Source organism: Ambystoma mexicanum, chromosome 13 (assembly GCF_040938575.1).
Source record: "Ambystoma mexicanum isolate Mex_15411 chromosome 13, UKY_AmexF1_1, whole genome shotgun sequence".
NCBI classification, from domain to species: Eukaryota; Metazoa; Chordata; class Amphibia; order Caudata; family Ambystomatidae; genus Ambystoma; species Ambystoma mexicanum.
In genome coordinates this window covers 720029769-720050552 of record NC_090938.1, presented here as the reverse complement: position 1 = coordinate 720050552, position 20784 = coordinate 720029769, and the positions used below count along the sequence as shown (strand labels likewise).

Below are 20784 nucleotides of genomic sequence, written 5' to 3'. Positions count from 1 at the left end.
GGGTATGGCTCTTTCCTTTACTGCATCAACTGTTATGGCTTCTTACTTTCACAGAGGGGTTTTGACGCCTGAACTTTCTCAATCCTTCTCCTCTCCCTGGTATACTCTCCTGCTAGGGTGTTGTGGTTTATTCTTAAAAAGGGGTATGGATCGTCCCTATTGTTGTTGTTCCATTCATTACCATTCCACACTTTCAGGGTGGGGATTTTAACCCCTTGTCTCTTCTCACTTCTCTTCTGCTTTCACCCCTGGTTTACTCTCCTGCCGCGGTGTTACAACTTTCTTACTTGGGTGTGAGTCGCAGACTCACTGTTTGCCTGGTTCACTATCCTGCCAGGACTTCTTCACTCTTTTTTTCACTCTCTTTTGTATCCATGAAACAATACTTCTTCGTTATTGGGCCACTGACCCCTTCGTCACAAGGTTTGTATTATTTACACTGTCTTTACTCGAGTTCTCAACAATGCTTGTATCTGTATCAATTCTGTTTCCTTTACTTGGGCTTTCCACACTGTTCGTATTGGTTCTACTGCCTTTACTTAGGTTTCCACAGTGTTCATCTTAGTATCAATTATATCCCCTTCTTCATTTGGGCTCTCTCGCGCTGTGTGCGATACGCGGTATTCGCCCTGAAGCGCCACAGTAACCCATTTACTCTCCCTGGGCTTACCAGTGTTTTGTTGCTTCTTCAGTGTTCGCGTTTCTCCGTCCTCTTCGCTTCTAGTCCGCTGACTGCCAGTGCGTCCCATGAGCGGCTTCGTAGTCACTTGGCCTCTTATGTTTGGCAGCTACAGCTGCCCGTGATAAGGAAGCAGCAAACATCTCCTGGCTTGGCTTTGCTGCACGCCGTATTCGTCATCCTCTGTAGTGCATTCTGCACCCTGCTCACCTGCGGTGTTCCAAACTCCGTCAGAACAAGTTGGATGCAGCTGCAGGTCTCTGCCTCTGTCTCGCGGCTTACTCAGCTGTGGCAACTTTAATCTTCCTGGCATTAGTTAACAATTTACAAAGACTAGGGGCCTCATTACAAGTCCGGCGGTAGTCGTGCCAGTAAAACCGGCAGGCTGCCACCGGACTTGTGAAGTTTTCTGGCGCCTGGCTTCACAGAAACACCGGGGCATAACGACCCTGGAGTTCCTGGAAGTCATGCGCCGGAAAATTGTTAATCCCCATTCCCATTTGAGTCCCATAGGACTCAATGGGAATGGGAATTACAGAAGCACCGGCACCGTTAATAACGGTGCCGGTGCTTCTGTGAAAGTCTGCGGGCGGGTGCCGTCCCGCTATATCTGACCTGGCAGACGGGATGGCACTCGCCCGCAGACTCGTAGTGTGCCGGTCTGGTAACAACGTGCCGGTAGGCTTACCAGCACCGTTGTTAACGGACCGGCACACTTAGAATGAGGCCCTAGAAGGGGTTGTTCGCTTCCCACTTATAGTGATCTTCTTATTACTTAAGTCCTCTTCGTCGTCTGTGCTGTCAAGCAGGGGGAAATGCAAATATGGTTGGTGATTGGTTATGATTGGAGATTCTACATTTACATTACAATACCAGAATGTTGAAAACGCAAATGGGTGTCACTAAGAAATACAGGTGAGGGGTTATTCTGATATAATGTATTTGTTTTGTCCCCCTGGAGTTCCCCCCAGCCCCCCATGTGGTCCTACCACAGATAGCCACCCCCAGGGTCATAGTCGGGTAGATTCTGCCTTTCCCTGACCACGTAAGGGAGGTTTCCCTCCAGGGAATCAGTGACGATATTGCTAGATTCATCAGATACCGCATATAGGCCCTCATTTCCTGGTATCCTGCCCGTAATTCCGGCAGGATACCAGGAAACTGCCCCTTCCTTCCCCACCGCCTGATGTCCCAGTATTACCCGTGGCAGAGACATCAGTAACTTCCCATTAAATAGTCATAGGACTTCATGGGATGGGATTGCTGGACTCACTGGCAACGGTAGTACTGCTGACGGTGATTCTGGCATTTATTTGCTGGTAGGGGACAGAACTACCGGCAGGTCAGGCCTCCTGGCAGATCACTGCCCCCACCAGCAAACTTGTATTTCCCCAGTCTGTAAAAAATGATGGTGCCGGAATTACTGGCATTTTGTTCCAGACCGGGAAGTTGTATTGACCCCCTATAGACTTTGTACTATTACCCCTTGCAAGCCTCTCCCTCTAAGCACACAGTGCAGGACCCTTCCTTCAGTCTAACCCTATGTAGACTCAGTGTTTTACTCTTATTCCTAGGATGTCTCCCAATCCCTATCTGAGCTCAGAATAGAGGTCCTTTTGCCCGTCCTAACCACATAAGTGTCTTCTTTACTTTTACCTCACTATCTTAGCTGCTCTCAGCCCCTGCAGCGACCACCTCAGTCAATCACAATGCTCGGAACTCAGACTGTAACTGGTGATACTAGTCTGCATTCTGTGCAGTCTAAGAGTTGTTCACGCTTGACCACCACTCGCTCCCTTTGTTTTGAAAAAAATAGCACAATCCATATAGTCAACATCCTCACTTTAGTTCTCTCTTTCACTGCTCTTGTCTGCCATGAAAATTGAGGTTTTGTTCTGTTTTGGAAGAGACCTCTGTCTGTTTTATGGTGGATTTGGTGTGTAGGTGCTCTGAGAGCGCTTTGCCCAGAGCTTGAAGTTGTTTGACCAAAAAAGAAGCAGCACTAGACTTCAGTACCAGGTAGACACTTGAGGGTACGAATGGTGATGATCACCAGCCGCATGAGGGCATGACTTGTTTAGTTATGCTTGAGCACGTCATGAGTGCTTGCTCGCCTGTGTTGAGTCAGCACTTTGCTAATTCCATCATCACTGATCCAAGAGAACTACCACAGCAATAAGGGGACACGTAAGGCAGGCCAACATTCTCCCTTCTTACAGGCCTCAAAGTATAAATGGGTAAACCCCTTGTGGGTGGGTACTGAAACAAAGATGACACCACTAACCCAAAGGTGAGTTGTAGTTCCACTGTAATTCCCAGACTTGCTGGCACCTGTTGGGACTGTGGGGTCACCCTAGCCATCCTAAAAAGACTGCTGAGCAGAGTGCCTAAAGCATGGCCTTTGGTCACTGGGAAACTTGCCCTTGTACAGGCATCCCAGAGATTTCTTTGGCTTTGCTTAATGTGGGAGGGTTAAGCCCCCGGAAGGGGACAGGGAGAGGGCTATTTCCCTCCAATACTTAGCCGTATGTTAATTCCATTCTAATGGAGAGCCAACCAACCACTGAACTCAGACACTATGGCTAGTGCCACTGATGTTGACAGCACTTTCTTTGGGCTGGAAGTTCTAACAAATAACCCCCTGCAGGCCACTAAGTTATCTAATGTCCCCTTAAGACTTTTCCTATTTTTAACCTTTCTCAAGATAGTGGCGGTATTACTACCACTTTACCGCACCGGCCAAACTGTAATGAGGCCCCATGTCTTTAAATCTCCTAATAAAATTTTACCTGTCCTAAAAGTAATCTTGAAATTATCACCTACCTAAATCTCGACCTCATATACTTACACTTAAATCTCACCAAAAAGTCGACCTACAAATCTCACCACTAGTATTTAAACATAAAGATATGAAAGTGAAGCAATACAAATAGGGGCAAGCCTCCCTTTATCCCCAATTAAATCATAATGTAGATATCCCCGAGCCATAGTCTCCTCCCCGGGGGTCTCTCATTCAGAATGAATCAGAAAGTAGAGGTTCCTGAGCCCACCCTCTCCTCCCCGGGGGTCTCATTCAGAATGTAGAGGTTCCTGGGCCGACCCTATCCTCCCCAGGGGTCTCTCCTTCAAAATGTAGAGATTCCTGAGCCCATCCTGACCTCCCCGGGGGTCTCTCCTTCTGAATGTAGAGGTTCCTGAGCCCACCCTCTCCTCCTTGGGGGTCTCTCATTCAGAATGTATGAGAATGTAGGGATTCCCGCACCCACCCTCTTTTCCGGGGGTCTCTCTCTGAGAATGTATCAGAATGTAGAGATTCCTGAGCCCACCCTCTCCTCCCCGGGGGTCGGGGGTCTCTCATTCGGAATGTAGAGATTCCCAAGCCCACCCTCTGCTCCCCGGGGGTCTCTCCTTCAAAATGTATCAGAATGTAGAGATTCCAGAGCCCACCTTCTCTTCCCCGGAGGGGGGTCTCATTCAGAATGTAGAGCTTCCCAAGCCCACCCTCTCCTCCCTGGGGATTCCCGACCCCATGCTCTCCTTCCCGGGGGTCTCTGATTCAGAATACAGAGATTCCCAAGCCCACCTTCTCCCTGGAGATTGTCAGGAAAGGAAGAAGGCGATGGATATGGCAGGGGAAATGTGCACAAAATACACAGTAAACAACCTTGAATATAACAACGTGCATTCAATACCCAAGACTCGTGTATACCACTTTAAGAAAAGGAATGTAGGGTAAGCACTTAGAACCTCCTTATGACTGAAAGGAAAGTCGGCAAACTCCTTACCCACTATGCTATTACAGATACTGACAGCGCTAAGCCCACGTAGAGGGCAAGCAGGGACAGAATCTGTAAGCTGACACTCTAGACGGTACTGGATAAGGAATTTGGAAACAGTACTCACAAGGACCGGAACGACCACATGAATGCCAGTACTCACGAAGACCGGAAAGACCACTTGGATGTCCGTATTCACGAGGACCGGAAAGACCACTCAGAAGTCAGTACTAACCCACAACCCTGTAAATCAAACAAGAACCCAGAAGGCAGTAAAGGCAAAGAGTGAGGATGACTAAATACCTAAACCCAAGTCAAGAGGCAAGAAGGAATAGTACAGTGTGGAAAACAAAAGATAATCACACAGGGGCTAGTTACAACAGCTTCCCATACCTAATAATAAAATAGGAAATAAATGTAAAAGTGTAAAGGAAAACATGGCATGGATCCCAATAGAAGGCAAGGATCAGGAGCAGTGAAAACGATTTCAAAAGGGAAACTTTCCCACCCATCCAAGGTGAAAAGGCAGGAAACTAAACCTGTAAAGGAAAGATTAATGCAACAAGTCTTTCAGTAGCAAAGGGCAATTTCTAGGAAACAGTGAACACAGGCAATTGGGCTACAGCAAAAGGAAAGCTCAGAGAAAGGCTGCCTGCAGACAGAGAAAGGGAGAAAGGGATTTCCAAAAGGCAGAAATCAATTAGGCATACAAATACGAATTCCAGGACAAGGAACAAGAAACACTAACTAGAACTGGGCACAAAAACTAGGAACCAGGAACAAGGGACCAGTCACGACAGGAACGCTGCAACAATGACCAGCGCTGGACTGAAGCAGACTGAGGCTTTTAAAGCTGCTTAACGAGCACACCCCTCAGGCGTGTCGCCTGCTGCACCTGCAGCCACAGGTGTTGCCTATCCTCCACCCAGCCTTGTCCTGCAAGGGAGGAGGTGAGGCAGTGAGCCAGGCATTCTGGGAAGCATAGTCATTTGATTATAGTAGCAGTAGCATGCTGGCTGCCAAAAACCTGGAATGGATCCGGAAGGGAAGTAATTTGGGAAATAAGGTTTTAGCGCTCCCAATTCATCTGGACACTGTAGCATAAGGTTCGGAGGAAATGTCCAGTAGGGAAGAAGCCCCAAAACATGCCCCCAAGTGGCGGGAACGGGAGCGAAGGGAGCGAGCCGTGACAGAGATTCCCGAGCCCACCCTCTCCTACCCGGGGGTCTCTCATTCAGAATAGAGATTACCGAGCCACCCTCTCCTCCCCGAGGGTCTTTCATTCATAATAGAGAATCCTGACCCCACCCTCTCCGCCCTGAGGGTCTCTCATTAAGACTGTAGAGATTCCTGAGCCCACCCTCTCCTCCCCGGGTTCTCTCAATCAGAATGTGTATCACAGTAGTGGTTTCTCTGCCTCACATCCCTGCCTGTTTCTTTTTTCTCATTTATCACACATGTGTGGTGTTGTGTACCCATCTGTTTTATGGATGGCGTGCCTCCCCTTCCTTCCCCTAATGGGGTCTCCTTTTCTTCCCCCTTATCTCGCTCACCATTGAGACCCCCTTTCTCTTACTTGTCTCTGGAGGCCGATGGTTATGTACAGTATCTTTTTTATAATTCTCAGGTGCAGTGCAGTGAACACTCTGAAGCCCCAGGAAGATGCCTCTGCAATTAAAAGGACACTGCAGAGCACCAGGCGACACGCCCACCTGTGGGAAAAGCTCACGGAATTAAAAGGTAGATATGAGGCCAGGCCCACCCAATGTTGATCGGGAAGGCTTTTCCAACCATTTCAACGTACTAATTGAATTGAAATACATGTAAATATACACAGCTTAATGAAAAATAACTATGTTGGTATTCTTGTACTTGTGTAGCGCAAACTTAGATAGCAAGCAACGAAGTGTGCCACAATGGGTAGTCCGAGTGAGGCTGACCGCTATTATCTGGTGCACCAAGTTTTTAGAGAAATTCCTTCTATAGCAAGGTCTACTGTTTTTTCATAAACTGCAGGCGTAGTGGTGCTGTGTGCAGGTGGTTTAGGATCGTGTTCCACAGTGCTGATGCAGAATAGGGAGATCTTTCTCTTCCTGATTTGCTTCTCAGCATTTGTTTTCTAGTCTTGCTGTGATGTGGCATCTGGAATTGCTCTGGCTTCCTAATTTGACCTATTCCTTGGCTTGGTACAGGTGGGGCTGGGTTGCCACAGCCTTGCATGTGATAAAGGCTATTTTAAAGATTATTTGGGCTGGTATCAAGGTTGGGGGGAATGCAGTCAAACTGTTTGATGATGATGATTTGTGTGGTGTGAGGGTTGCGGTTCAGAGAGGAGTAGGTGTCCACGTCCAGGTGGACTACAACTTGGGACTACTGCAGGCCTGAATCCCGAGAGAAAGGTTTGATTTTGTGCAGTCCTTCTGGTTGCTACCAAGCCGTCTGGGCATTTTTGTCACTTGAGGATATCTTCGGCATGAACCCTTCCAGCTCCTCGTTAGCGAGCCACGATTGAAAGAGTGTTTGTTTGGTGGGGTTCCTGAGAAGCAAAAACGTGTTTTCTGTGGGGTTGATTATAACAAATGAACCGGTTTTCCTTGACTGGATGAACAAACTAAATGCATATACATTTCACTGATAATGCACTAGTTAAGTTGTACATCAAACTCATCAAATCCAGAAAAATAGTGGCGTGAAAAAAGATGAATTGGAAAATGAAACTGAAAATATTTAATTGTTAGTAAGTCATAATAACTCCTAAAAAAAAAGTGTAAATGAAGGACTGACACATCATTAAAGAAGGGGATGGGGAGAGTTAGAAGGGGACAATAAAAGGAGAACCCGTATTTTATCATTTTACTTCAGAGAAGAGAGGAATACAACTCTAAAGGAAATTATAATGCAGAAATAATAAACCAAAAGGATTGTGATATTAAAAGGAGACGTGCCAAAAGTCTTTTTTCAATAAGAAAAATGTGTTGCAAAAATAGAGTTTTTATTTCGGTCAGAAGTATTGTGATGAAAAGACAGATCTGGTAGAATGTGTGTGACTTGGATCCTCCCCTTCCTACAGTGGAAATTGATCTGTTCTGCAGCCGTGATGGCAAGGGCTATTGTCCTGTACCATTTGTTGTAGGCCTTAATGACCGATGCACCTTTTAAATCACTTTCGAAGTATTGCTTGCGAGGACACTCAGCCAGTATTGGGTTAAAAATAGGTCATTTTATCAGATATAGTGGCATGATATGCCTGCTGCAATAAATAGGCTACATTATCTGTGATTTGAATGCCCTTTTTCATGGTCCTTTACTGTGTGCTTGTTAGACAAGATTGTATGTAGTAACCCTGTGGGAGACTACGCCAGCCTTGTCCTCTTGGCAATACGTAACCCAACCTTTGGTATAGGCCTGAACTTCACAAGTTGGTAGAGTGACTGAGCAGCCAGGCTTATCTCAAGAGGGGTCAATGTGAGCTGTAGGGTTGTAACATATAGATTCCCAATGACAAGTATTCAAATAATACCTATACTCAAGGTTTCTTGATTAAATAATGATTTATTCATTTAACAGTCAGTTTTAAAATAAGCCTTCGTTAGAAGGGGCAATATGCACCAATAAAATATACTTCAACAAACACTCCTTCAGTTCAAGTAAGTAAGTAGATACCCTTTGGGGATGTCACACACACACACTTCTTACACCCCCAGGTGACTTCAATTGCTCGGGTGCTGTGGACATTAATATATCACTTTGACACTTAAATGCAGTTCTTGAGTTATGGCAAAAAGGAAAAGGTTAGGGAAGGAAACGAAGGTTAACACGTTTCTCAAACAGGTAAGCACTTTTCAATCCCCCAGTGAAATAAATATAGGTTAACCCTTTCCCAGCTATACAAGTAAAGTATGTATGACTTTTTGGAGGGACAGATCAACACAAAGTCAGAGGATAAGAAGAGTCTTCAGGGAGGCAGGACAGCCAATGTCAATTGAGCAAAGTCTAGGGGAGTTGAGGCACTTCTTGAAAATAGGCAAAAGTCTTGCACAATGTTAAAGAGAGTTTTGTTGTAAAAATAAATCACTGTTGGGCCACAAGATGGGAGGCTTGTGAAGGGCAAAGCTGCAAGCAACTCTGCAAAGGGCAGCAAATGCAAGTCTCAAGTGAGAGCAAGCAAGCTACACACAACAAGAGGTAAGTACCCCTAGTTAGACAGTACCTTGAGTCTGAAGAAAAGGTTCCAGCTGGCTTCTGTTCCTGTTGTAGTCCTGCAGATCCTGTTGCTCCTGGGCCTCAGTCATGAGGACAAGAGGGAGGACGCCTGTGGACTCCTGCACTGCGATTTGAAGGTCGGCGGCAGCAATGGGCACTCTTCAGATCAGTGGGTTTCAGATACTCGCAAATAGCACCACTACGGTTCTTGGACACCTTGTGGACTTTCCCTGCTTCTGGGGTCCAGCACTCCCTTGAGGTGGCTCAGGCTTAGTCCTGCTTCGAGGGAGTCCGGAGGATCTTCCTGGAGCTCGGGTCTGGCTTAAAAACAATGCACTCGATTCTGGTGTTTCTGTCCCCTGGCACTCGGTTCCAGCAGCAGCTAAGAAGTACAGTCAGCAGGCAGAGGGGTTCCAGTCAAGTTCGTCTTGGGGTCAGTTGGTCCCATCAACCCAAGGGGAGAAGTTGTCCTTTCCAGGCTTCTCTAGTCGCTTAGAAATTCAGAGCTTCAGAACTGCAGCAGGACTTCACCTGGCAAAACAACAGTCCAGGAGGGTGCAGCAAGCTTCTCTTCCAGTTTCTTCTTCGGTTCACTCGTCCAGTGATCGACTCTGCCTTCCTTGCAAAAGACCTTGCCTTTTATGCAATTCTCTCCCATTCATTTGCAGCCTAGCTGTCACTCACACAGCAGGGTGGCTGTCCTCCAAGGCCAATCACCTTTGGGTGCATTCCTTTAACCAAGGAGACTAAGCACAGGGAGTTTCAGGAACCTCCCTTGATTCCTGCCCTGCCAGACACGCTGGAGCCAGAGGCGGGTTTCACCAGTGAATCCCGCCAAAGACAAAATGAATCGAATGCGTAAACCGTGTTGTGGCAAGAAGCAGTAGGTCAGAACAAGGAGAGGGGGGATAGAGGCTTGGAGACAGCTGATTGCAGACTTAGCCACTTCAGCACAGGGCACTAATGACCCGGAGAACACCCCTGTGCAAGAGGGTACGAACACCAGGGGGGCAGAGGAGGAATAAACAGAGGAGAAGCAGGAATTATTGGGTGCGATGTAGGCCGGGTTGGGGGGGGGTGGGAGGTGGATAGAGGAACAGACAGCTAGGAACTGTAATGTACATGATGTGATTGTTTACGCAAAGTCTGTAAGTTGACGTGGTTTGAAAAAAAATATATATATATATTGTTTTTAAAAAAAGACAAAATGAACAAAGGGACCAAACCTGGTTTGGCGCGCAGAGTACATCTCAAGAAGGACCTTTCCAACAAGAAATGGTGAAAAAAAGAAGACCGGGCCATTTTGACAAAATGGGCACCCATGGGTGCAATACTGCAGCTGAGGATTCAGCCTGTGGTAAAAACGCGCAATGGTAGGAAAAAGTAAACCACTGCCACCAGCCATTAATTATAGAAAGGGTAACATAAAAATGTTACATGAGAAAGTAGACAAAAGGGGATACTAAGTATCCTCCCAGCACTCTGTGTAAGATAGTGTGTGCTGGGTCTACAAAGAGAAAAGGGTAAGTAAAGTCAATTTCGCTTTACTACTCTTGGAAACAGTAGTTTATCCAAGAGGAGGTATTTAAACCTTAAGAGAAATCCAAAGGACTTCTCTGTGACACTGCACTGAGGGTGCTGTGTGTCACCATACAAAATGATGATGCCTATGGAGTTTGTCAGACTCCAAAACCAAAAGAAACAGTGTTCAAATCAAAGAACAATACACGAGAAAGTGAGAAAAAGTTCTCACTCACTCCAGGATAAAAACTAAAAGATAAAAACTAAAAGTTCTAAAGTCCAGCAAAAGAGCTGGGGGTCTCTAAGGTAGAAGGAATTAACACAGAAATGAGAATTCTCCCTAACAGTGCTGAGAATGTTAAGCTCTGAAAGAGTGAGATCTGTGGGTGGGTGCAGTGGTAGAAGCTAGAGGGGAGGCATTAGGTAAAGGGCAGGGAGTGGGGGTGCAGTGGTCAGAGCTGGAGGGGAAGGGCAGGGAGTTGGGGTGCAGTGGCAGGACCTGGAGGGGAGGCATTAGGCTGAAGGGCAGGGAGTGGGGGTGCATTGATGGGAGCTGGAGGGGAGGCATTAGGTGAAGGGCAGGGAGTGGGGGTGCTGGAGGGGGAGGCATTAGGTGAAAGGCAACCAGTGCAGATATAGTAGTGAGTGCTGGAGGAGAGGCAGTCGGTAAAGAGCAGGGAGTTTGGGGTGCCGTGCTGAGTGCTGGTGGTAGAAGAATTAGGGGAAGGGCAGGGAGTGGGGGTGCAGTGGCGAAAGCTGTAGGGGAGGCATTAGGTGAAGGGCAGGGAGTGGGGGTGCTGGAGGGGGAGGTATTAGGTGAAAGGCAACCAGTGCAGATATAGTAGTGAGTGCTGGAGGAGAGGCAGTCGGTACAGAGCAGGGAGTTTGGGGTGCCGTGCTGAGTGCCGGTGGTGGAAGAATTAGGGGAAGGGCAGGGAGTGGGGGTGCAGTGGCGAAAGCTGTAGGGGAGGCATTAGGTCAAGGGCAGGGAGTGGGGGTGCAGAGGCGGGTGCTGGAGAGGAGGTATTAGGTGAAGGGCAGGGAGTGAGGGTGCAAAGGCGGGAGCTGGAGGGGAGGCATTAGGTGAAGAGCACGGAGTGGGGGTGCAGTGGCGGGAGCTGGAGGGGAGGCATTAGGTAAAGGGCAGGGAGTGGGGGTGCAGTGGCGGCAGCTGGAGGGGAGACATTAGGTGACGGGCAAGGGAGTGGGGGTGCAGTGGTTTCAGCTGGAGGGGAGGCATGAGGTGAAGGGCAGGGAGTGGGAGGTGCAGTGGCAGGAGCTGGAGGGGAGGCATTACGTGAAGGGCAGGGAGTGGGAGGTGCAGTGGCGGGAGCTGGAGGGAAGGCATTACGTGAAGGGCAAGGAGTGCGGGTGCAGTGGCGGGAGCTGGAGGGGAGGCATTAGGTGAAGGGCAGGGAGTGCTTGGTTATGTTTTACAGTAAAAAAGTTTGGGATCTAATACATCACTTGTTTTTCTTTTACTACAGAAACATTTCCTGCAGAAATGGGTAAGTTTCATTAATGGTAGTAAATCTATTTTACTAACATACTTCAATGTCTCGCTGGTTTTTCTGATTTCACAAAGCCTTAATTTTCTTGTTTCTTTCAGCGTGGAGATGCGCGAAATCCTGTGAACGTGAGTACATGTGATTTACAAACCCCAAACTCTAGCCCTCCATGTGGCCTCCTGGATCTCAAGGGTTGCAGGAAAGTGAGGTGGCATTAGTCCCCTGCAGCGACACTCGGTCATAGGACAGGCACGTGAGACACAGAGAGTCACCAGTAGGTGAGGTGGCATAAGTAACCTGCAGCAGCACTCGGTCAAAGGAAAGGAACATGGGTCACCAGTCGGTGAGACGGCATGAGTCTCCTGCAGCGACATTCGATCCCGATTCTGACCCTGTGCTAAATGCCACGTAGTAATATGACGTTCCCTCCTCCAAATCCTCCCACCTGCATTCTGAGGGTGAGGGAAGAGTGGAGGAGAGATGAGCAGCAGGCAAGAAAAAACATGTGAAATATGTGCAGATGAAGCGCTGCAGGGTTACCGTGCGCAGAGCACCTCTGGCCAAAATGCAAAGAGCAAAGGCACATTTCTACACGACAGGAAGTGTCGGCGAGCTTGAAGAGTCTCGGCAGCACTTTATGTAACGCAGAAAATGTGGCGCTGACACTTTGTAAAGAAAACTTACTTCAGACCGTCCTAGGATGACTAATCCCCCACACTAACGTGAGATGGGGGTTTAGATTCTATTAAAGACAAGGAGGCGATTATTATGCATTACAATCTTTACTCTGAAACCACAGCAGCAAAGAAAAAAACTTTTACAAACAAAAAAGTTGTAACAAACAGAACTAAATAGAGTTCAATGTCAATGTAAGGGAGCTTCCCAATCCATCATGGAGGACAGGTCATGCCCTGCAGGGGACCAATGAGCAGGGACCCTTCCTTATATAAGTCCATTACTCTAATCCCAATTCCTCTTTTTGTAGCTGTCTTGAACCAGACGTCCACTGCACAGATCAGATGATAAACGATGAAGGTAAATCCAGCGAAGCTCTCGTACCACGCACTCCATAACTTGTAACTGCGAGCCACATGCCTGATCAGAACCTCGACTCGTAGCTGAAAGAACAACAAGCAAGAAGGGTGGGTGAATGGGAAAAACAACAAACCAAACAATGTTCTCTCTTGAACCACCTGTGTACATACGTGTCATAACTGTCATATCATAACATATCCAGGGCAGGTGGGTGCTATAAAAATCGCCTCCTTGTCTTTAATAGAATCTAAACCCCCATCTTACGTTAGTGTGGGGGATTAGTCATTCTATGACAAAACAGGAGGCTCATATTATGCAAGTTCAAAGCCCTTGCATCCCATTAGTACAACATGATCAATACAATAGAACAATATAATAGAATAATATAATAAAATAATAGGAAAGAAAATGTTTTAAATGCTTTCATTAAGTCAGTCAGCAGACCGCAAGAGAATTGCCTAAGACTAGACTGCCCAAATAAGTGACTTATAAGGCATAGACAAATCCACTGCAAGAAAAACAGGAAGATGTGCCAATTTCAGCGTTCCCTACAGGCCACCAAAACCAACTGGTTAAAAGAGGGGAAAAACATTGAACAAAGTTCTCCTATATCAATAGGTTAGGAAAAAACCCCATCTGAAATAAACGCCTTTGTTGTCCAATCAAACATTAAAACACTTAAATTCATACCCTCTTTGGGAACCTAGATAGCAAACCAAAGAAAAAATAAGCACCTATCTCTCCTAGAGATAAAGAAAGAACCCCATAGGGGTGAAAGTTTTGTAGGCTCCATCCCATGCGTTAAAGGAAGATATTGCATTAGAAACAGAGCATGTCACATAACTACACCGGGGAACAAGTGGGAAAGACAAACCTTAATAAAAGGTAAAACGGGAGTAAAAAGCCATTTTATTAATTTGTAATAGGACAACCTATCCTGAGCTGAGCAGAAAAGCAATAGACTTAACCCACAATTGTCTTCAGACATATGTATATACTAAGGAAGGATGTCTTCTGGAAGCAAAATGGAAGAGAGGAGCCCCACCTGAGAAGCTAAACCTGTCACACTGCCAACACAGAGACCTTCAGACCTCCTGAGCTCTTAAAGAACTCTGCTACCATGACAAAGGCAGATATTTACAAACCTGACCCTTAAGAGGCCAAACCTGGCAAGGAGAAAAATGTATCTTACAACCAATCTTTACCATTATAGTGATATCTGAACCCCGTTGTAGATGTGCCCGGTGCTTGAACCTTGTTCCCTCCTCCCCGGTTGATAAAACCCCTAGAGGATCAAAAAACTAACCGAAGGAGGACTCCTAAATTCCAAAGTCTTAACAAGACTCTAAACTGCAAAGAACTGATCACCAAACAGTTAAACTGAAGTTGCACACCAGAAGAGGTCTAACCTCTATTTCAGCTAATTTGAAGATCCTTGAAGCTCACAGCACCCTGAGCTGGCAACTTATTGCAAAACAAACTCTTGTGAAAACCCAAAGGTCCAAATTTTCATACAGGAGACTAGGAGAATCAAGTCATTAACTAAATGTATATCCCAGCCCTCTGGGAATCACACTGGCAGACACCTTCTGATAGTTAATGTAGAGACGCTGGAACGCATCGTGATAGAGGGTCGTAATAACTTGGATGGGAGATTAGTACAACTCCCAGATCCCTCTATCCCCCCCAAGGGATATTGGGCCTTCCCAAAGGAGGAGAACCCTCCCTCACTTATCCAGGGGAAAACCTTGCAACCCAGAAGAAGGCTACCGTGAGGACCACATTAAAGCCCTGCTTTACACCCTTAAGAGAAATAAATACACTCTTGCACTTCTAACCAATCCCCTGACCGTGGACGGGCTCCGCTTAAATTATTGAAATACCAGGAATTAGGCAAAGGAAAGTAACTGACGGGAGGGAAATGCTCAGTGCGAGTCTGCACTGGTCACGAGCCGGAACTCCTGTAAAAAAGGAACCCAAAACCATCGGGAGACATTCCAAGAGGTGTATATCATGATGCAATCTCCCCCAGGGATGGCGGGAAAGGGAACGAGGGGGAAACGGACTCTGGGATAACTATCAATGCCCCGCAAATGAAAGGTTGTGAAAGAAACCTGGGACCACTGTCCCCTCAACCCCTGAGGTCCGAGTCTCTGTATTCGTGTGAGGCTGACTGGCCATAAGGGAATCAGGGGAAGGAAATTAAGCACATGGTCCATAGCAAACAGCACTAATATAATACTACGACCCTCAAGTATACGAGTGGTGCTAATCACTACTATGAATGGGGTGTGGTGTGAGGTGTTCACTTATCGATCTCAGCAGGATAATAGACTGATTTAGACCTTTCGAAATTAGGAACCTGTATCAGTAGGGTCAGCCCGGATGTGAAAACCAGCAGTCTATTCGCCGCACTGTGGACAAAAAATGTGTATATATATTTCTGAGGCTTGTGGAATCTGCTTAGATCACATGCTGTGCATAGGCCGACATCTAGTGGAAGCTGCGGAGTATTACAGTTTGTTTTTCGAAACTCGAAAATGGGCGTCGACACAGGCGTGCCAGTAATACTATCCCTAGTGTGACGTCCACTGTACCCAAGATCCCTCACGCGTCTAGGATCCTCAGATTGTTTTTTTCCGCCATACTGGTCGGAAGCATCTTGCGGAGTCCCCTGGCCTTAGCCATACTTTTGCTAATAATTGAAATTTATAATTCTTTATTGACATCCTTCCCCACCCCAACGTCGACCCTCGACACTCGACGACGGCTGGAGAAGACATCGACCGTCGGCTGCTGCACGCCGGATCTGGGCCTCGGAAGGCCGCTGGCCTCGGCCCGGGCCTAGTAGGCCGCTGGCCTCGGCCCTGCAAGTAGGGAGAGTGGGGGGTGGTACATACTCTTCACACTATATTTCCTACACTTACCAGCCCGCTGCCTCAAGGTGCGTATGGAGGGTACCCCTTTCCAATTCTGCCCCAAGTGCAACCGCAAATACCCTTGGGTCGACAGGCACGCCACGTGCAATCTCTGCTTGCCGAGGGACCACCCCGAAGCAAACTGCAGAGCGTGTAGTAGGTTTAAACCTAAGACACTTAAGGACCGTTCGACAAAGCATTGGGCCCACCACGCCAGGCAGGCGGCCATGGCAGCGGAGGGCGCCTTCAGCGATGGCAGCGACGCCGTACTTTCGGACGGCGAGGGCATTACGGCGTCGAAAGACAGCCGAGCGCAGGTCCCCGACCTCGGAAGGTCGTCCGGCAGGGCGGCTATGGGGAAGACCCCCGGCGACGCAAGCGCTACACACCCTACACACACTAAGCACACTAAGTCCAACCGAACCTCGACGACGTCGACTTCTCGGAAAGAGGCACAGATAAAACGGTCCGACTCAGTGTCCTCTGGGCGCTCTCGATCGAGATCGCCTCATGACGCAGGGCAATCATCCACTCTTGCCAAGAGTGCCTCGCTCCCTAGACTGACGGAAGTTCGATCGTCGGAGGACGAAGACGACTTCCACCCCCAGGCCGCGCTCCAAGAGACGGAGCCCGCAGTTAACACCAGCGAGGCCCCACGCTCGAAAGACACAGACACCTCTTCCGACCCTCGACGCCAGGCGTCGAAAATCTCCGGGGCCTCCAAGGGACAGGGAAAACATTTTTCCACGCACGGGGAGGGGGGAAACAGCGGAAAGCACATTCTTCCACTCCTGTAAGACCACCCCCCCCCCTAAGCAGACAGACAAATACAAATCGACTAAGAGATCAACATCCAGCAAGGGTACCCTTGATAAGTCCCCTAAATTACCTACTAAAGTCATCCCCTGTTCCAAACAATGGTCCAGTGAAGACATATACAGGGTCATGTCAAGGATGTCTTCCTTGGCAGATTTTTACGACAAGAATCCAGAGCATTTCCTCTCGTATGACCCTCAGGGGGCCACACCCTCAGGTTCCACTGATCCTATCCCCCTAAGTAAAAAGGCCCGGTTCGAAACACCTGAACCCTTCGAGGTGCAGCCTTACTCTACTCCATACTCTGCTCCACACCCCAGGTACCAAGGAGAGCCTTTCCCTGAGGGGGACCAGGAGTTTGAAATTATGGAGGAACAAACCGGGACGAAATACTATGCGGATGATGAGGACCAGGAGGAGGGAGAAGATGAGCAGGAAATTTACAGAGTAGATTCCCCGGTAGAGAACGAAGCCCCAGTTACCGACTCGCCAGTCGATAACCAGCCCCTCCTTAATGAGGTTCTCGCTCGTGCGGCAGAACATTTTCACATCGACACCCACGGTGTACAGGAGGAAAGGGACTTCGCCGAAGAGTTGGTGGGAGAGAGGAGGCCGGTCGCTCAGACCATCCCTATCCTTAAATCCATCCAACGAAGAATAGATCTGTCCCTGGTGAACCCAAACCTCACCAGAGCAGTCAACCCCAGGGTCGAAAAACTTTTCCAGGCAGCCCAGTCTGACCCTCTCTATATAAGAGGACATCTTAAACCAGACTCCCTAGTTGTTACCAACACTCGGAAGAGGGCTGGAACACCCTTATCTTTGTCAGAAGCTCCTCCCGACAAGGAGAGCAAGAAACTTTACGGGTTTGGCAGGAAGGTAGCCTCAATGTCCGCCTACCAAGCAAGGATTGCTAACTCCACCACCCTGTTGGCCAGCTACAACTGCCATCAATGGGAAGAGGTCGCGGCACTCATAGCCTCTGCTTCTGAAGGGCCAATTGGCTCGGATCTCGGCAGAAGGGAGAGCCGTGTCTGGTTGCATATTGAAAGCAATTTTCGACGCCGCGGACAACGCAGGGAGAATGATAGCAGAAGGTACTGTTATCAAAAGACATGCGTGGTTACGGCAGTCGGGGTTCAAAACAGAAACTCAGGCTTCATTAATAGATAAGCCGGTGGAACCCGATATATTGTTTGGGAAAGCGGTCGAAGACGCACTTAAAAACGCCAAGGACGAATACGAAACACTGAAATCCCTTGGTCAACTAACCAACAAACCCCCTAACCAGAGGGGGAACAGTAATTTTCGTCGCCCACGCGGCCAAAATTCACAAAGAGGCAACTATGCCCAGGGACAGGGTACACAGTGGAACAACAGCCAGCAGTCTACCCAAAGTTACGGCAGGGGTAACAAAAGAGGTCGTGGGAGAGGCAGAGGCAGCCCCAACAAGGGAGGTGGCACGCCTCCACCAAAGCAGTGACGCTCAGTTCAGGGTCCCTTCTCACGCAACCCCAGTAGGGGGACGCATTTCCAACTTCACCCAGGCTTGGGAAGGGATCACCTCAGACAGATGGGTGCTGTCAACAGTGTCCACAGGATATTGTATAGAATTACTGCAGCGTCCCCGGAACCATCCTCCACGACAAAGAGTACACTCCTTAGAACATCAGAAGATCCTTCTCGAGGAGATCGCCATTCTGCTAGAAAAGGACGCGATAGAACTCGTCCCAGGACACCAGGTAAACAAGGGTATCTATTCAACTTACTTCCTTGTGCCAAAGAAAGATTTGACAATGCGCCCAGTATTGGACTTACGGCCTGCCAACAAGTATGTCAAGCCCCAAAAATTCCATATGACCACGCTACAAGAGGTAATCCCCCTCCTAAAAAAGGGGGATTACATGGCAACCTTGGATATGAAAGATGCTTATTTTCATATTTCCATGCTCCCGGCGCACAGAAAGTACTTGCGCTTCAAGGTGGACAGTCGCCACTACCAATTCAAGGTACTGCCCTTCGGGATAGCTTCAGCACCAAGGGTATTCACCAAGGTACTGGCGGTGGCAGCTGCACACCTACGCAGGGAGGCAATCCCAGTGTACCCTTATCTGGACGACTGGCTCATAACGGGGGAAACCCCAGGAATTTGCAGGACAAACATTCAAAGGACTATCGACCTCCTCCACGAATTAGGCTTCTCAATCAACGAGAAGAAGTCAAGCCTGGTGCCAAGCACCTCAAAACAGTTCCTAGGAGCAATCCTAGATACTCAGAAAGGGTTGACCTTCCCTTCGGAAGAGAGAATTCGGAATATACTACTGCAAATTCCACATTATCAGTCCGGTCAACAAATAACGGTACGCAAAGCAATGCGGTTACTGGGCATGATGGCGTCATGCATTTACCTGGTCCCCCACGCGCGACTGCGCATGCGTCCCATGCAGGAATGGTTGGGGAAACAGTGGTCTCAGGCAAGTGGTCAGTGGGACGATCTAGTGGTCGTTTCACCAACACTTGTACAGAGCCTACACTGGTGGACAAGAGAGAATCTCGCAAGGGGAAAAACCTTTTACGATCCCGAAGTACAGGCAGTGGTGACTACAGATGCATGCCTGACGGGGTGGGGAGCTCACCATCTCCACCACACAGCTCAGGGTCTCTGGTCTCACTCAGTGGCCAAGAACCACATCAACCTGCTAGAGCTTCTGGCAGTATTCAGAGCGCTTCGGGCGTTCGAGCCCCATCTACTAAACTTGTCGGTGCAGATCCGGACACACAGCACGACAGCCATGTTCTATCTGAACAAACAAGGAGGGACTCGTTCGCCAAATCTGTCCATGCTTGCCCAGAAAATCTGGATATGGGCACTCAGACGGAACATCTTCCTATCATCGCAACATGTTCCAGGGGAGCTCAATTCCCTAGCGGATGCTCTAAGCAGAAACTCCCTCCCAGAAGAACACGAATGGGTCCTTCACAGAGAGATCGTAGAAGATCTCTTCTCTCATTGGGGTTTCCCCACTATAGACTTATTCGCCACAAGCGAAAACAAACAATGCCCAGGATTTGCATCCAGGTTCCCCCAGCCAGACTCCCAAGGGAACGCCCTGTGGATGAACTGGTCAGGGATGTTTGCGTACGCTTTTCCACCAACTCCTCTCATCAGGAAAGTGGTGAACAAGATGAACAGAGAGTCGATGACGCTCGTCCTAGTTGCTCCCATGTGGGCGAGACAACCATGGTTTCCACACCTACGCAGGATGGCGGTGTGCGAGCCCATCAAACTTCCAGCCTGGTACAACCTACTGTCCCAACAACAAGGTCAAACAGTGCACCAGCAACCCAACTCAATGAACCTGGCAGCATGGCTCCTGAGGTCATAGAGTTTGGACATCTCAATTTACCACAGAGGTGTATGGACATCCTAAAAGAATCCAGGAAACCAAACACAAGGCACTGTTACTTTGACAAGTGGAAGAGATTCGTTATTTGGTGCCAGAATAAACAAATCAACCCTGTTGCTTGCACTCCTTCCAACATTGTGACATACATGCTCCACCTGCTGGATGCAGGATTGGTTTTTAACTCTCTGAAAGTACACCTGGCAGCCCTCTCGGCTTACACCACATCCCTTAACAGGGTGTCGTGGTGGAAAGTACCAGTAGTTAAAGCCTTCATGGAAGGAGTAAAGAGACTTCACCCTCCTATTTCGAACCCACCGCCAGGATGGGACCTTAATGTGGTGCTAGCTAAGCTCATGGGCCCCCCTTTCGAACCCATGCATAAGAGTAGTCTCAAACACCTGACTTATAAAACGGCCTTCTTAGTAGCCATTACCTCTATAAGAAGGGTCAGTGAAATTCAGGCTCTGTCAGTGCAGGATCCTTTCTTTACTATCCACAAGGACAAACTGGTTTTACGCACACACCCTAGGTTCTCACCTAAATTTATATCAAAGTTCCATGTAAACCAGTCCATCGAGCTTCCGGCTTTCTTCCAAAACCCGCAAAGCTCGGCTGAGGTGAAACTACACACCCTATATGTGCGTAGGGCGGTCCTCTACTATGTAAATAAAACCAGACCGCTAAGGAAAACAGATCAACTGTTTGTCTCCGTAGCTACAGGCAGAGAGGGAGATCGCGTCTCTAAAGGCGCTATCTCGAAGTGGATTATCAACTGTATACAGCTGTGTTACTCTCTTTCTGAAAAAACTCTGCCTTTTACGCCAAGAGCCCACTCTACTAGAGGCATTGGGGCCACTCTGGCTTTCATTGCAAATGTTCCCCTCGACACCATTTGCAAAGCAGCTACTTGGAGCTCTATTC

General features: G+C 48.2%; 1 protein-coding gene across 4 annotated transcripts in view; it reads left to right on the top strand.

Moving 5' to 3' along the window:
- The window catches only part of LOC138521801 (E3 ubiquitin-protein ligase TRIM39-like), a 185912-nt gene that overhangs the window by 97731 nt on the left and 67397 nt on the right, over window positions 1–20784 (top strand). For all 4 annotated transcript variants that reach the window (XM_069634911.1, XM_069634908.1, XM_069634910.1 and 1 more), the window contains 3 exons: window positions 6083–6195; window positions 11667–11687; window positions 11789–11815. In XM_069634911.1, coding sequence (XP_069491012.1) covers window positions 6083–6195; window positions 11667–11687; window positions 11789–11815 — 161 coding nt within the window. The remainder of the gene's footprint in view (window positions 1–6082; window positions 6196–11666; window positions 11688–11788; window positions 11816–20784) is intronic.